This window comes from Pan paniscus, chromosome 5, assembly GCF_029289425.2.
Source record: "Pan paniscus chromosome 5, NHGRI_mPanPan1-v2.0_pri, whole genome shotgun sequence".
In the NCBI taxonomy this organism is placed as follows: Eukaryota; Metazoa; Chordata; class Mammalia; order Primates; family Hominidae; genus Pan; species Pan paniscus.
In genome coordinates, this window is record NC_073254.2 from 97,874,708 (window position 1) to 97,893,203 (window position 18,496).

General features: G+C 33.9%; 1 protein-coding gene across 2 annotated transcripts in view; it reads left to right on the top strand.

Annotated features, from left to right (window-relative positions):
* The window catches only part of MEI4 (meiotic double-stranded break formation protein 4), a 269,256-nt gene that overhangs the window by 170,544 nt on the left and 80,216 nt on the right, over positions 1-18,496 (top strand). For both annotated transcript variants that reach the window (XM_008975281.6, XM_055113905.2), the window contains exon 4: positions 4,218-4,349. In XM_008975281.6, the coding sequence (XP_008973529.1) occupies positions 4,218-4,349 (132 nt within the window). The remainder of the gene's footprint in view (positions 1-4,217; positions 4,350-18,496) is intronic.

The following is an 18,496-nucleotide window of genomic DNA, read 5'->3' on the forward strand; positions in this document are numbered from 1 at the left end:
TGACTTTAATGTTCCTGATTCTCAGTTTCTTCATATTAAGAAAAGAAAGGGAATGTTATTATCATTGTTATTGGGATATTTGATGTAGTATCCAACTCTTTTGCCTAAATTCTTAGTTCACATTGTTCCAATAGACATAATTAGTTGGTTTAAGTTTATTTCCTTCATTAGTAGGGCTATACAAATAGGTATCATAGAAAAAGAATCGTTCTTCATTCTAACATGCATCCATAGACAGTCCTTCCATATAACCAATCTCTATCACTTGTTCACTTGTTCAGTGATAATTATGTACCTCTGATCTCAACTTTTTTTGTTAAATTTTATTTTACAGAATTCAGTTGTGAGCTTGTGGCACTCATATTTTTTCATTATTTTCTTATAATTTGATGTATCTGATATTAGCAATGTGTATACATCTTTAAACAAATGTCAGTGACTCAAGGATAAAAATGATTTTTATAAAATCAGAAGGCATATGGTTTCTACAGCCTCCCACATTCTTTTGACCTCACAAAATATTATGTTCTTCTTATTATTTATTTTTGACATCTATTCAAATGTCATCCACTCCCCAATGATAAGGAAGTGAAATTCCATTTATTAAGCAGTTGCCTTTGAGAAGTTGGTCATAAATAGGCACAATTCGCTCTACATACTGACAGATGGCTGTTATTAAAGGTTGTTAGGGAGGGCCCCAGAGCTTTCCAGATTCTCAAAAGAATCACATTAGTGTGAACAAGTCATTTCCCAAATCACAGTCTAACAGAAATCACTGCCTGCCCCATCTCCAAGCCCACAGTAGACATTTTTTTAGGAAACACAAGGACCTTTATGAAGGTGCCCACCGTCCCTTCCTGTGGCTTTTGGATTCTTCTGGATATTAATTATCTTTAGTTTAAATTGGGATAAGTGCTTAGCAGGTAGCAAATGTTTTAAATATCTATAATTCTGATTCTTGTTTTCAACAGGTTATAGGAATTTAAATAGATACAACATATATATGTCTCTATTGCATTTTACTTATTTGGGACTCATTGTTACAGCTTAGAGAGTTGATTTGAATCATCTTGATCTACTCACAGTATCTGTCTCTCTGGCTATTGCATAATCTAAAATTTGATTTTTAAGCTTTTGTTCAAATTATTTAAAAAACATTATAGTAGGGTTAAGTGCTGTGGTGTGCTGTTAGAGGAGTGTCTTCAGTTACAATCTATACTCTGTGCATGCAGTTTATTCATCCATCCTGAAACTCATGTGGGAGAAAGAGCATCATATATTGGCCATTGGCTGGGAATATAAATTCCCTACCATTGAACAGTACCTCAACCTTATAAGAGGAGGTCTACCAGTTGGAACTATAAGTACTGAGTGATCAAACAACACTCACTTCTGCTTTTAGTTTTCACTTGATCCCAGTTTTGTTTATACTATGGCTACTTGATGGAGTATTGTTGTGTATACCTAAATTTATATAGCACCTCTTTCAAATGAGTAGTTCTGGATATACACTTACTTGGTGTCCTACAATCAGGCAGGCACAGTTTATGGCAGGGCTAAATAACATATGTAAATTTTTATTTTCTAGAGAGAATAATGTTTAGTTGACAAGAAAGATATGACTTTGTTCTACACCCAGGGTCCCTCCTTTGTGATTTTCTAATTAGAGTAGGCTACAGACTCCATATAATATTCTGATCAACTGCAAGCACATTGGATCTTACTAATCGTGATATCTAAAGGACAGAACTTCTTATTTCCCAACTTAGATCAGCTGGAGATCTTTATATACTACTCTGGCCCCTTCTCAAAGTGTACAGCCTTATGATTACTTGAAATATGCTTCCAAGTGGTAAACCAAATGGTAATATGTTGTCTCCAGAATTCACAAAGGCCTATCAAGCATTGTGTCGTTTTCTTAGTGATAGTAAATACATACTATAGCAACTTGTTTTTCACTTTAGAGGGAGTATTCCTACATGCATTAGACCCACAAACTTCTGCAGAATCCAGGGCTCTACCTAATAAGTGTCAGGGGCAGTGTTGATCCTTTCAGAAAATAACTACTTCTGGAACAACAGCACTGTGTAATTGGAAACACTACCTAATTAACTTTACAATAATTCACGGCTCTTCTCCAAGTTCCTCCTATCTTCTGCACAGTTAATATAGGAAAATTAATTGGGAAAGTGATAAGAATTTCTACCCATTTCCTTCATATTTCAAGACTAATGTGACACTAAGCTTTGTGAATCCTCTAGGTAAACATATAGGTCAAAATACCTTTGGGAATGCTACATTTACAGGAATCATTCCCTAAACCACTGGGCAACCAAGGTAGCTGCTACTTCTATTGTGATTAAAAGAACCTACATAGGCTGGGCGCGGTGGCTCACACCTGTAATCCCAGTACTTTGGGGGGCCAAGGCGGGCGGATCACGAGGTTAGGAGATCAAGACCATCCTGGCTAACACGGTGAAACCCTGTCTCTACTAAAAATACAAAAAATTAGCTGGGTGTGGTGGCGGGTGCCTGTAGTCCCAGCTACATTGGGAGGCTGAGGCAGGAGAATGGTGTGAACCCGGAAGGCAGAGCTTGCAGTGAGTGGAGATCCCGCCACTGCACTCCAGCCTGGGTGACAGAGGGAGACTCCATCTTAAAAAAAAAAAAAAAAGAACCTACATAATTAGGTAACTCTGAAACAGCTGTGGGATGAGCCAGCACTCTGACACCTCAGCTGCTATCTGTAGCAACAAAATGCATGCCCTGTACCTACTTCTTTTCCTTGGTGATGCATTTCTAAATCAAGGGCTCAAATGAGTACTTTTGATTGGCAGAACTCACATCCAAAATCCTAACTGCAGAGTAATCTGGGAAGAATTACTTCTAGTTCTCCAGCTTCTTAAATACAGGAAGATGTGAAAGAAAAAGATTATCATGTGTGTTGAGTGTGTCCTCCCATGGTTTGGACCACAGTAGCCTCACATATAATATTGTTGTCAGTCTTGGTTTCCATGTCAGCCTTTCAAAAAAATTCCACTGTATTTACAAAAGGGCAAGTGTCAATTAAAATGTAAGGAAGAATAGAGATTATTTTGATAATATTCATATAATTTTGAACCACATTAATGGTTATATTGTCTTTGTATGAACTTCAGTCATGTCAGGGAGAAACAGTTCATAGATATACTATGGAAGAGCTCTTTATGATGAAATTCTCTTCTCATCAGTGTTCTCCAATAGGATTATATTAACTCTAGAAAAATATATTTTATTTATAGTATTTAACTTTTCAAGGTTCAGTGAACTAAATTCCTGTTATATAGCTGTGAATGCTTTTGTGTTGTCATCCTAAATTATAACATTTCACTTATTGAGCACTTACTAGGTGCCTATCACTACAGTAAGCATTTTCACAATCTAACTTAATAGATATTTCTCTTCAACTCTATAATTCAGGGGTCCCTCAGTAAGCATTTTCACAATCTAACTTAATAGATATTTCTCTTCAACTCTGTAATTCAAGGGTCCCTAGCCACCAGGCCATGGACCAGTACTGGTCCATGGCCTGTTAGAAACCAGGCCACACAGCAGGAAGTGAGCAGCAGGGGAGCTAGCATTACCTCCTGAGCTTCCCCTCCTGTCAGATCAGTTGTGGCATTAGATTCTCGTAGGAGTGCAAACCCTATTGTGAACTGTGCATGCAAGGGATCTAGGTTGCACACTTCTTGTGATAGTCTTATGAGTGATGACCTGACGTGGAACAGTTTCATCTCAAAATGATCCACCCTGCCCCCCTTCCATGGAAAAATTGTCTTCCACAAAACTGGTCCCTGGTGCCAAAAAGAATGATAGATGACCTATCTATCATCTATCTGGCTAATCTATCTAAAAGGTAAGAGCTTAAGTATCTTGATTTATCATCTCCTTTATTCATTCTGTATATAGCCTATTATCTAAACTATTATCTTTGCTATTTCAACTAAAACTTCCATTTTAGCACCCTGTTTCATGTTTCAAAATATTAACTGCTATAGAAAATCTTAGAGCCTAGAATATTATAATTTGTGTATTTTATGGTTGTTCTTGAGACTGACCCAGAATTACATTGATACTTTTTATATTCCTCACAGCATTTAGCTCAGTAGTAAGGTCTTAGAAAATACATTTTGATTTGACGTGATGGAATATAGAAACCTACTCATTTTTATCTTTAGTTTCAGGTGCAGCATTATGTCTCTCAGAGTCTGGTAACCTTGGGAAATTGCAGCTTGTTGAGAAAATCTATTATATCTCTGCTTCTATCAGAAGTAAATGGCTTTGCTGATGATCTGGGAGCCATCAGTCAGGTACACATAACTTGAAACTGTAGTTCTCATATATAGTTAATGTAACTATATGTTTTTCTTTTCTTTTCCCTTCTTCTCTTCTTTCCAGGCTGATGTTTTAGTTATTACCTTATGTCTAATATATGTGAGTAATATTACTGCCTACCAAAATTACAGAAAGATACTTTCAGAAAACAGTTTTGAAAATAAAACTACTTTATAATGCTTACTTGCATATATATGCCAAAGATGCCATTGGTGACAGCAAAAGAGTGCTTAGATGAACAGCTTTAAATCCCTCCAGGCAGGCAGCATGTTTCTAAAGCAAAATGAGAGAAAAGTGAACTGGAGAGGATTCTAAATGGAGAGTAGTCCTTAATCAGTATTTTTCATTCTGTATTGCTCATGAAAATCATCTGGCTAACTTTTAAATATCCTGTTGCCAAGTCATATGCCAATCCTATTATTACATAGAGGTCTCTGAATTTGGAATTCTGGTACTGGTATTATTAGAGCACTTCAGGTGATTTCAGTATGCAACCAAGCTTGAAGACCACTGCTCTAAGCCCTTTTATCTGTGGAAAGTCTTCTATATCACTGGTGACAAAGGTGTAGAAGGAACATAAGTCATTCCCATATTTTAATGTTGACACTGGTTTATTACGTGTATTCCATTTGACAGCTCATTTAATATTCTTATCATTTCTGTAGTCAAAGTCACAATTAAAGGAAATTAGAGATAGGTAGAAATGTCTTGGTAAAGAGAAAGAACTTTAATAAAATATTGTATATGTATGTAATTTAAATGGCTTTTAACAAAGTACTGACATCTAATGACATAGTCTAAAAATATTATGCAATCTAATTGAATTTGATGTTTGACATGGTGTATCTAGTCAGCAAATTTTCAATTGACTACAAAATGGCAAACTCTCTTAAGAGCTCTGTTAGATTTTTTTTAAAAACTCATTTTCACTGTTGTCAAGGAGAAAAAAGTAAGCTATATTTACTAATTGAAAAGGAGCAAAGTGTTAAAATGTATGATGTTTTCATAGGAGTTCCAAGATCAAGGAATAGGCCATGGTAGATTGCAAGTCCCTGAAAATAATTTACAGAAAAGGAAGTACTTGAAAAATGCATTTGAATTGAATAAGCAGAGGGTAACTGAATGCAGAGGCATTAGGCTGTTATTTAACAAGAGATGCCGAAGAGTCTGGGGAAACAAGGTGAAGTCTTAGAGTTTAACAATAGGAAGCAATGTGGAAAGTGAGTTTAATTGAATTCGATTGTTTGGAGGATATCAGTAAGTGCAGAAAAAATGATGTATATGTTCTCATTTAATTTTCGCAATAGCTCCATGAAGTGGTTATAATTTTCACAAACTTTATGGATAAGAATACAAAACATTAGAGTGGTGAAGTAGCTTGACCAAGACTGCAGAAAGAGCATATCCTAAAGCCATAATTCAAACCCAGATGTTGTGACAGTTAAGATACTTTAAAATAATAATAAGAAAAATAGCAATAACACAATAACAATAACTAGTGTTAGGCAGGTTTATGTTGTTGAATTCTGTTTGCTTGTATTTTGCTAAGGAGTTTTGCATTGGCCAAAGGACAGTATTTAATAATTGGTGCCAGGAAAACTGGATATCCATATGCAAAAGAACAAAACTATATTTCATTTTTTATCGTATACAAAAATCAAATTAAAATGGATTAAAGTCTTAAATGTAAGATCTGAAACTTTGCAACTGCTAGAAGAAAACACTGGGAAGTGCTGTAGGACATTGGCCTGGACAAAGATTTTTTTGGGTAAGACCTTAAAAACACAAACAATAAAAGCAAAAATAGACAAATGAGAATATATCAAGGCAAAATGCTTCTGCACAGCAAAGGAAACAATTAGCAAAATGAAGAGACAACCCACAAAATGGAAGAAAATATTTGCAAACTAGCTATCTGACAAAGGATTAATTACCAGAATATATAAAGAACTCAAACAACTCAATACCAAGAAAACAAACAATCTGAATTAAAAATGGCCAAAATACCTGATAGACATTTCTCAAAAAAAGACATACAAATGGCTAGCAGGCATATGAAAAAAAAAAAAAGCTCAACAGTACTAATCATCAGGGAAGTGCAAATCAAAACCACAGTGAGATATCATCTCACTCCAACTAGAATTAAAAAGACAAATAGTAAGAAATGTTAGTGAGGATTTGGAGAAAGGCAAATGCTCATAGACTGTTGGTAGGAATGTAAAGTAGTATAACCATTATGGAAAACAGTGTGGACATTCCTCAAAAATCTAAAAATAGAACTACCATATGATCCAAGAATCCCACTGCTGGCTATGTATCCAAAAGAAAGGAGAGATACCAGCACTCACATGCTCACAGTAGCCAAGATATGAAATCAACCTAAGTGTCCATCACTAAATGAATGAATAAAGAGAATTTGATATATATATATGTATATATATACCAAATATATATATATACCAAATAATATTCCTCTCTCTATATATATAATGGAATATTATTAAACCATAAAAAGAATGAAATCTCATCATTTGCAGAGCATGGATGGAACTGTAGGTGATTATGTTAAGTGAAATAGGCCAGGCATAGAAAAACAAATACTGTATGTTCTCACTCATTTGTGGTGGGAGCTAAAGACATGGATCATATTGAGGCAGAGAGTAAATCACGGTTACCAGAGGCAGGGAAGGGAAGAGAAGTTGGTTAATGAGTACGAAAATACGGTTAGATAGAAGGAATAAGTTCTAGTATTCAATAGTACAGTTAGTGAATTTTAGATATAGTTAATTATAACTAAATTGTAGAAATTATAACATTTTTATATTTCAAAATAGCTAGAAGTGAAGAATTGTAATGTTTCCAACATAAAGAAAAGATAAATGTTTGCAATGATAGATATCCCAATAACCCTGATTTGATAATTACGCATTGTATACATGTATGAAAATATCCCATTTATCCCCAGTATATGTACAACTCTGACGTATCAATTAAAAATGCATCAAAATATCCATTTAAATTCTGTGCATTCTACTATGTGTAAACTGTTCCTCAACTAAAATATAGTTTTTGAAATCCTAACAGATTTTTCAACCTAAAGTAAATATAATTTTTCTCAGTGCTTTTATACTCAGTGTTTTAGCTCACTTTAAAGACTTTATTTCTCTGTCGATACAAAGAATGCTAAGATCTTACCAAGAACTGTCTGAAGAATAGTTTTATTTTTAATGATATAAACTTTTCTAAGTAGTCACTAATTCAGAAAATGATTGTGTATGTATATATATGTATATCATATTGTACTCTATATAAGTCTGAGTTAATTTCTAAGGTATTTGATGGCAGAGGATAATATGTTTAATAAAGATTAATGGAGGATTCAATAATAATTATTATCATAAATATTTACTGAGAAGCCTTATGTGTCAAACATTATTCCAAACATTTCATAGTCCACCAAATATTTTGCATATATTTTTGTTTGAAATAAATAGCGATTAATTTTAATTTTATGTTATGTCATTTAATTCTCCTAACTACACTAGTAATTCATATTATTCCCATTTTACAAAAGAGGGCGATTAGGATTAGAGAGTTTAAATAGCCTGCCCATAGTCATAGGAAGTACAGCACCAGTCTGTCCAACCCACAGTCTGACTCTATAATCTAGAAGATAAAGTATGGAATAATTTCTGTTATTGACTAACCATGTCAGTTATTTGTATTTCACTAACACCATTTTATATTAATTTGTCTCATGCAACTGGTATGTGTGTTGTCTCACCTACTTTTTAGCAGGGTAAGTAAAGTAGATATTTGTGTCAAGTTTAACATATTTTTTATGTATATTCCGTGACCCTTGAATCAGATTTTTGAAAGGTGGTTTTGTGAACTCTTATCCTAGTATCCTTTCTCTAGCTGTGTTCATTTGAATGGGTCTTGTTGAAATTACTTATGCAATGTTGAAGATAAAAGTTTCCTAATATCTTGTCATACATGTATTTTGGATTTCCCCCTTTATTGTCTTTTCTTTATCAATAGGTTAACATTAAGAAAATGTATCTGCCTTTTTTTTAGTAGCAGCATTTTCTTACCATGATTATTGTATATTCACCATCTTATGACATAATCACCGTGGTTTTCTATTTACTTTAATAATAACTTTGAGAAAGTGGCTTCTTTATGTTATCATAGACTGGTGACCTATTTGATTTTCTAAGGGCCTACATTGTTTAGTTATTCAAAAATCTGTGGGCAGAATATCTCTATAAAAAGCAATATCCATGGTTTTAGTAAGTTTTTAAAATTTTTATATGAATTTTATTAATAGCTTATATGTTTCTTTAGATATCTAGATAGTATGTGATTTTCACAGGATCAGCTTTCTGATCAGCTATTACTAGAAGTCTTTGCTACTGAAAGCTCTCATCAATATATGTTATCTCTTAATATTTTACAAAGTAATGTGTTTTGTTTATTCTAGAAAAGTGACATTGAAAAAGAGGTACACATGTTCATTTTACATATGTGGATTTTTTTGTATTTATTTTATTTGATTTTACTTTAAATTCTGGGACACATGTGCTGAACATGCAGGTTTGTTACATAGGTATACATGCGCCATGGTGGTTTGCTGCACCCATCAACCCGTCATCTAGGTTTTAAGCCCCGCATGCATTAGGTATTTGTCTAATGCTCTCCCCTACCTTTCCCCGCACCCGCCAACAGGCCCAGGTGTATGATGTTCCCCTCCCTGGGTCCATGTGTTCTCATTGTTCAACTCCCACTTATGAGTGGGAACATGTGATGTTTGGTTTTCTGTTCCTGTGTTGGTTTGCTGAGGATGATGGTTTCCAGATTCATCCATGTCCCTGCAAAGGTCATGAATTCATTTTTTATGGCTGCATAGTATTCCATGCTGTATATGTGCCACATTTTCTTTAGTCTATCATTGATGGGCACTTGGGTGGATGTTTTAAAGAATACCAACTTAGCTCCAACCTGGACCCCATTAAAACAAAACAAAACCAAAAAAATAAGTACCAGCAGCTGCTTCATCTTCCTTCTTCTAACTTGCTTTCAAGTTCCTGGGGCCTCAATATGCAAAGAGACTTGTTTATGGAACATTTATTTCTTTCTATGGAACCTTTAGAAAGAAAATGTTTTTATGAAGATATTTTAGTTGTTGACATGGTAAATAAGTTTAAGGTATTTCTGTTAAAAATTTTCAAAATTTATAATAAATCAAAGATTAGTATAATTTTCTTTGTTTTTGACTGGTTTCTAGTTCATTTCATATTATATATTTATAAATTATATGTAATATAAAATTATATTATATATTTATAGATTATATGTCGTATAAAATAATTTTATAATATAAATTTATAAGATTTTATAATATAATTTTGAGGCAGAGCTCCTTTTGCGGGGGCACTAGCTGCGGGGGGTCTGTTCCTGCAGACCCCTGATTCGGCAACGGATGAATAAAGTACACTGACACACTCATATATTCTGCTTTGCCAGTCCAGCTGAGGGTCCAAGCTGCTTGCAGTCTCCAAGCTGAATTCTGTAAACAGTTGCCACTGGGCCCCGATCAGATAGTGAGGCTTACATTTATTCAGTAAGACTGATTAACAAAATTGTGAGTAAACAGCACTAGAGGGTAAAGATTAAAGGCTGGGTTCCAAGGCCTAAAGCAAACAGCATTTGCCAGTAATAAACTTCTGCTGACCCCTTTCCCCCGCTCTCCCAAATAGGAAGCAGTAAAGTACCCGGTAGGACAAAGGTTAGTCTTAAGCCCATATAAGTAAACAGGTTAGTAAGATACACTTCCCACATTCCTTTGTACTTGCACCCTAATCTTTCTGGATCCTACAGAAACCCTGGCTGCCTTCAGCCAAGCAATCTGAAGCTATGCAAACTTTCAGGCGTTCCAAGAGAGTTTTTGACTATTACTATAATTATCTTTTATATTTTTCCCACCAGCCTGATCGAACCCTGATATAATTATAATTCTATATTATAATTTTATAATATACTTTTTATATTATATATAAAATGAACTAGGAATCAATCAGAAACAAGAGAAAAATGGGCTTAAGGATATGAAAAGGTAGTTTAATGGAAGAGAAAAGGCCGGGCGCGGTGGCTCATGCCTGTAATCCCAGCACTTTGGAAGGCCTAAGTGGGCGGATCACCTGAGGTCGGGAGTTAGAGAGCAGCCTGACCAACATGGAGAAACCCTGTCTCTACTAAAAATACAAAATTAGCCAGGCGTGGTGGTGCATGCCTGTAATCCCAGCTACTTGGGAGGCTGAGGCAGGAGAATCACTTGAACCCAGGTGGAGGAGGTTGTTGTGAGCCGAGACTGCACCATTGCACTCCAGCCTGGGCAACAAGAGTGAAACTCCATAAGAAAACAAAACAAAACACACACACACACACACACACACACACACACACACACACACACACAAATAAAAAAAAAAAAAAGAGAAAAAAGCTCCCAAAAACAGAAAAAAAGGAAAAAATGGGGAGAAACCTAAAAGGTGATTTAACATGAATGATACTCAATCTCATGGTACCAAGTAAATGCAAATGACAAAAACAATAAAATGTTTCATACTGATTATATTGACACAATATCTTTTTAAAAATTACCTTGAAAACACTATCAGATACTATGATTATGTGGGGTAATAGAATTTATCTATTACCTGGGAAAATTAAAGATGCATATCCTGTAAAATATAGCAAATTCACTGTACTAAGGAGATCTGTATAAGGATGTTCATTTCAGCATGTTTATAATAGCTTAAATTTGGATATAACATAAATTTCTATTTTAAAATATGGCTTGATGTGGTGTATCTAAAACGAGTATTTGATAATAGTTAAAATGAAGAAATTATTTCTGTATTAACATTCATAGATTTTGAAAAAAAATAATGTTGATCTAAAAGGAAGGATGAAGTATCTGAGAAGGAGAGATACCCAAATATACCATTTTTTTACGAATTGTAAATGAAAAATAATTTTTACAAAATATAAATACAAAACAAATTATAAATACAAAACACGACACTTTCACTGCGTGCATACTTTTAAAAACTTATTTAAAAAATACAGAATCTGTAATGTTTTTAATTTATGTATTGCATGTCCTCAAGATGCATGTTTTTTGCATTGTAAATATTTTTATATAGAAAAGAAAACATCTCTTTAGGTGTCAGACATGTATTGATTTAAAATGAATCGTTAATTTTTAAGTGATTTTTCACAGAAATGTTTTTCTCCGAGATGCAGTTCGTACCTCTATCTAATCAGCATGTTTCTGCGTACAGTAGCCAAGCTATTAAAAATGAATAATGCTTTTGGAATATTGATAAGCACAGGTGAAATCTGAATTTAGAGTATTACATGCATACTTATATTAAATACTTCAGAGACCTAATGTTTACAAAGTAGATTAAAATTCTACATTAAAATAGATTTTAAAATTTGGAAGAAAGCATATTAGCAGGAGAAATCTCAAAAGTTCTGCAGCCTACATCAGGAAGCATTTTTACTTTTCTCTGTTTTCCTTGTAAAGTAAAATAAAAGCTAAGCAATTTATTAATAAAAATAGGACATGCAAATTAAATATTCTGAATCTGGAATGAGTTTATACATTTACTTCTCTAAAACAAACTAATTTTCTATATCAAGGCAAAATATAGCAACAAAATAAGCATTTTTAATAAGATAAAGAAAAGTAATCATAGCTCTGAGCATGAAACAGTTGACCTATTTCAGTTGAGAGAGGAACCATATTCTTTTCTGAAATTATACATGTCTTGATCATATCTAAGATCTATGAAGCCTGGCTCAGTCAGCAATCAATCCATCAGAGAGAATAGAACTATAATTTGCATCAAACTGTGCTCAAGTAGACAAAATAGAGATTAGGGACCCTGGGCATGAACTTTTTTTATTTAATCTTGTTTTGTTTAACAAGAACTTAAGAGAAATTCTGGATAATGAGCCCTGTTTTATCAGATTTGGCCAGTTTTCTTCATTACTGGTGTTTGTAATTCAAATAACTATTAGGTATAAATGAAACAAGGCTGAACATTCCCCCAAAATACCCTATTGGCCTAAAAATTTCCACATCACTGAATGCCTTTTTGAAACTGCTACTTATTAAGAAAAACTTCCATTCCTGAGCTCAGCTGGCAACGAAGGTAAAAGTTAGGGCATTTGCCACTTATAGGCTAGAACATTTTAAGAGACTCTCCAAGGATAAACTAAATCAAATGATAAAGTGCATGAACTTTAGAATCAGATGTCTAGTTAAATTGTAGTGTGACCTTTGAAGTAGTCTTGTCAATGAATCAAACCTAAAGGTTCTAGAATGAATTGCTAACTTGCAGGTAAAACAAATAGAACACGTTAAATTAACCAGGAGGATGCAGTCAGTAAAACCTAGTTTGTGCAGGAAAAACAACTCATTTTCCTCAACAAATAGATTGCATTATAATGAAAAGAAGGAGACAGACCCAGACAAACAATGTGCCTGTATTTTAAATGAGACCAAAGAGACTTTATTAACTTATAGCCATGTATCAGGAGTGGATTAACTGTGGTCCATGAGCCAAATCTGGCTTGCCACCTGCTTTTGTAAATAAAGTTTTACTGGAACACAAATACTTGAAACAGTGAAACATATAACAATCTCCAAAGCATTCAATATTTACTATCTTGATCTTTACATAAAATGTTTGCCAATTCCTGGTATATATAAATCTTATTTGTATCCTGATTTAAACAAAACAAAAAATGGAATACATAATTGGATAATTGGGGAAAATCTGCACAAGTGTGTGTTATGATTTTAAGGAACTGTTAATTTTTAAAACTTTGATAATATTATTTTAGTGATTTTTTTAAAAGGTGCTTATTATCTTTTATAACTACATATTTAAATGATTAAATGAAAATTAAAATAATACTTAATCGTTTTAAGCCTCAGTTTATCTCTTCTTAAAATATTGACAACAGTGCCACCTATCTCATACAGATTTTGGGGGTCTCATGAGGTAATCATATTTGCATTTAGCAAACTTGTCATCATAAGTGCACCATTGCTGTTAGCTGATATTATTATTACTATTCAACAACATATAAAGCTTAAAATATAAAACCCCGCTGACATTAATACACATTTATAAAAATGAATGTTGTTAGAACCATCTTCAGGAGCAAGTTTTCAGATATTATGTTTGACAATGGATGTTTTTTAAACCATCTTCTGTGGAAGACAGGTCTGGGTAACCAGAAATATATATTTTTTTTTACTGTAGGTATGTAAATTTATGATGTTCATCATCCTCTCAACATAAATATTGGACAAATATTTAAGAAATATTTTGGAGAGGTACTGAATTAGTCTCACTGTCTTTTCTGAATTTCATTGTGTGACCATGGCACTGAGCATCTGAAGGGGATTGAAAGATGTTTTATGGGAGGCCAGAAAATAAAGGTTGCCTGATTTATAATTTTGCCTTTGCATAATGAATAAAGCTTTAAACTCTGTAAACTCAAATCTAAAATGTGACTTACGGTACCAGATGAGATATAATAAAGCCACTACAATCTATCATTCTCACTGATTAAAACTAAAATAATTTGAAAATAAATATAAAAGTCAACTACCTGGCTGGGCGCAGTGGCTCACTCCTGTAATCCCAGCACTTTGGGAGGGCGAGGCGAGTGGATCACCTGAGGTCAGGAGTTCAAGACCAGCCTGGCCAACATAGTGAAACCCCGTCTCTACTAAAAATACAAAAAAATTAGCTGGGTGTGGTGGCGGTGCCTTTAATCTCAGCTACTCAGGAGGCTGAGGTGGGAGAATCACTTGAACCCAGGAGGCAGAGGTTGCTGTGAACTGAGATCGTGCCATTGCACTCCAACCTGGGCGACAAGAGCGAAACTCTATCTCAAAAAAAAAAAGTCAACTACCTGAGAACGCTGAAATATAAAAAAGTAGCATGTGAATTGTTAAAGAAGTCAAAATGAAGGGAAAAAAACCTACGGAATACGTTTCTCATTTTTTCCTTTTTTTCAATGTCCAAGCTTTGATTTAAGAGCAGCCCCAGTCAAGGAACTCTGTTGTACTTGAGAGTAGCAAAATCTTTAACAGAAACAACTTTTGGGCAAGAGGACTGGTAATGGGGACATTATGAGCTGGAGAGTATGGAAGGAATCCTCGGGACTTTTGTCTTTCTTTTTGTATTTGTTTTTTTATCTAGTCCCTGAAATGGGTTTTGTAATGGTTATGTAACTATGTACAAGTAGCATGAATGGTGAAAACTCAGAAAAAATAAGTTCCTCTGGCAAGAAAAAGTAGGTAAAGAGACTTCTGGGAACAGAAGGGGGTGATGGTGAATTAAGGTGAATCTTCCTACACAGAATTGAGACTATCCTTCTCCAGCCCTTTGCTATCTCTGGACAACTCTCTGGAGTAGAGAGAGTTGGAGAAGGGCATCCTTAATTCTATGTAGGAAGGATATAATTTCCAGACTCACCCCTGACCTGTGTGAGACAGACTCCAAACAACATAGCAGAGGCTTTGATAACAGAATTATGATGTAAACCGCTGTATATAACCCAGGCAAACTCCCAAGTGGTACACATAATGGAATAAACCCAAACTTCAGAGTAAAGACATGGAAAACTGACAGTGAAACTACCACTAACAGAAGGTAGGGCAGAATTTGTACGCTGAACCTAATTATTTTGGTTGCCGGTGTGCCACCTGCTTCTGTAAATAAAGTTTTATTGGAATACAGCTTTTCTGTAGCTGCTTTTATACTACCAAAAAGAAAATCAATATTCTATAAAAACAAAACAACTTAGTAGTCAGTGTGTCACAATATAATTCTTAGTATTTCTAGGATACAATCTAAAACTACTCAATATACACAATTACAAAGAATCAGAAAAATGTTGACCCAGTTCTCAAGGCAAGTGACAATCATCAGAAGTAATCCCTGAGGTAACCCAGATATTAAAATGACCAAGGACTTTAACGCAAGTATTTTAACTGTGCTCCTTGAGGTAAACATCAGTAATCCTGAAATGAATGAAATGGTAGAAATTCTAACCAGATAATTAGGAAATATATGTGTTGTGTGTGTATTTTGTGTGTTTGTACATGTGTACATACATACATGAATACATGTGTGCATAATTTTAACATATACATGTTTTAAAAAGTAAACGTTAGAACTGAAAAATATACTATCTGAAATAAAATATTCCCTGGATGGGCCCAAGGGCAGAATAGAGATAACAAGGAAGTCAGTGTACATGAAGACAGGTCAGTTGAAATGATCTAATCTTAAGAAAAAAGTTATACTGCAGAAAATTGAACAAAGTCTCAGGAATCTGTGGAACAATACCAAAAGGTATAGCATATATACTATTGTGGTTCCTAAAGGAAAAGGGAAAGAAATTTGTGACAAAAGTATATTTGAAAATAATGGTCAAAGGCTTTACAAATTGGGAGAAAACGATAAATGTATTAATTTTCTGTAAGCCATGAACATAATAAACTCAAAGGAAACCTCACCCAAACACATCATCATAAACTTCTTGAAAACTAAAGATAATTCTTTCTCCTTTTATATTTAATTTTTAAAATTTTTAATGATCTTTTAAATTGCATTTTATTTTAGATTCATGAGGTACATGTGCATGTTTGTCACATGGGTATATTGCATATTGATGGTGATTGGGCTTCTAGTGTACCCATTACCAAAAAAATGAATATTGTAATTACCCATCTATTTCTTTTTATAGATGCCAGAGAAAAATGGCATATTATATTCAGGGGAACAACATTTCAAATGACTGCACTTTTCACATCAGAACCCATGGTGGCTCCAAGATTTTGGAACAACATCAAGTTGCTAAAAGCAATAAACTGTCAACCTAGAATTCTACATCTATTAAAAATATCCTTCAGAATAATAAACTGTGCTTCACATGTAGGAAAATTAACATAATTCATTGTCAGTAGAACCTGTGAAAGAAATGCTAAAAGCAGTGCTTAAGACCACAGGGAGTTGTGATATAACAGAGAAACTTGTAATTTCAGGAATAAAGGCAGAGCAAAAGTAATGCTTAAGGGGGTAAATATAATAGACCATGTTGCTTTTATTACATTATTTAAAAACATATATGCTGATGAAACAAAGCTTAAACATTACTTGGTGTATATGGATGCAATGTATATGATAACTAAAATATAAAGTTATTAGGATATCAGGAATTTTTAGTTGTATAGCTTCTAATTGAAGTGGAAAATGTTAACTCTAAATATACTGAGAAAGGTTACAAATGTGTGCATATATATATATATATATATATATATTTTTTTTTTTTTTTTTTTTTTTTGAGATGGAGTTTTGCGCTTGTCGCCCAGGCTGGAGTGCAATGGTGTGATCTCAGCTCATGGCACCCTCTGCCTCCAGGGTTCAAGCAATTCTTCTGACTCAGCCTCCAGAGTAGCTGGGAATACAAGAGTGTGCCACTACTCGTGGCTAATTTTTCTGTATTTTTAGTAGAGATGGAGTTTCACCATGTTGGCCAGGCTGGTCTCAAACTCCTGACCTTGGGTGATCCACCCACCTGGGCCTCCCAAAGTGCAGGGATTACAGGTGTGAGCCACCACACCCAACCCTATAAATGTATATTTTATCCTCTAGAACAAAATAATAAAGACCTTTAACAAAAAATAATTAAAGTGGAAGCTAATAAGCATTTTAATAATTTAAAATAATGTAGTTCTGTACTTTGCAAACATTAATCCAAAGAAAGTTAGATTGGCTGTGTTAATATTAGCAAAAATATATTTCTAAACAAAGAACATCAACAGGGTAAAGAGAGATATTACATAATGACAAAAGTGTCCATTCACCAAGAAAATATAATGATAAATGTGTGTGAGCCTACCAAATGCTTGAAACTTCCAAATCGTGAAGCAAAAATTGATAACACTGTGGGGAGGACTGGATAAATATGTTATACTTGAAGGTTTCATTACTCCTCTCTCAGTAATAATAAAATCAGGCATAAAATCGGCAATATCTTAGAAAACCATAACAAAGCCATCAACTAGTTTGACTTGTGTCATTTCTAGAACACTTCACCCAATAACAGCCAAATTCATAGTCTTTTCAAGGGGGATTGAGATACCATTCTAGACCACAAAACAAACTTTAACAAGATTTAAAGAATCATACATGCGATGTTCTCCAACCATAATATAATTTTGCTAGTAATTAATAATAGGAGTACATCTAGAAAACCCTTAAAAAATTTGGAAATAAACAGTACATTTCTAAATAACCTATGGATCAAACATAAAGTCCCAAGAGAAACTAGAAAAAAATTGAAGTGAAAGTATGACATGATAATTTATGAGATGCATTTTGTAAGGCAGTAATAATTTGAGAAATATATGGATTTATGCTTGTCATTGAAGGGAGGTTTTAAATCAATAATATAAGAAACTAGAATAGCAAGGAAAAATTGAGCCCAGACCACATAAAAGGGAGAAAATAATGAATATAAGAGCATACATGAATGATGTTGAAAAGATGAAAACAGTAGAAACTGCAGGTGTTATCCTTTTAATATCTGTAATGATGTCCACTTCCATTGCAGTCATTGGTAATTTGTATCTTTCCTTTCTTCTTCCAAATTATACGCATTCTTTTCCCAAAGTACAAGCATTTGAGGGAAGAAAGAAAAGGTACAACTTGCCAATGCCTGTAAAGGGAAGTGGACATTATTGCAGGTGTTACGAGGATAATAAGGGACTACTATAAACATCTGTAGTCCATAAATACAACAAATTAGATGAAAAGGACCAATTATTTGGAAGATATAAGCTACCAAAACTCCTTCAGGAAGAAATAGGTAACCTTGATATTCTTACCCAATTAAAGAAATTGATTTCAAAGTTTAAAATATGCCAACAAAGAAAACTCTAGACTTCGAGGGTTTCACTATCAAATTCTACCAAAATTTAAGAAAGAAATATTACCATTTATATATAATCTATTCCAAAAAT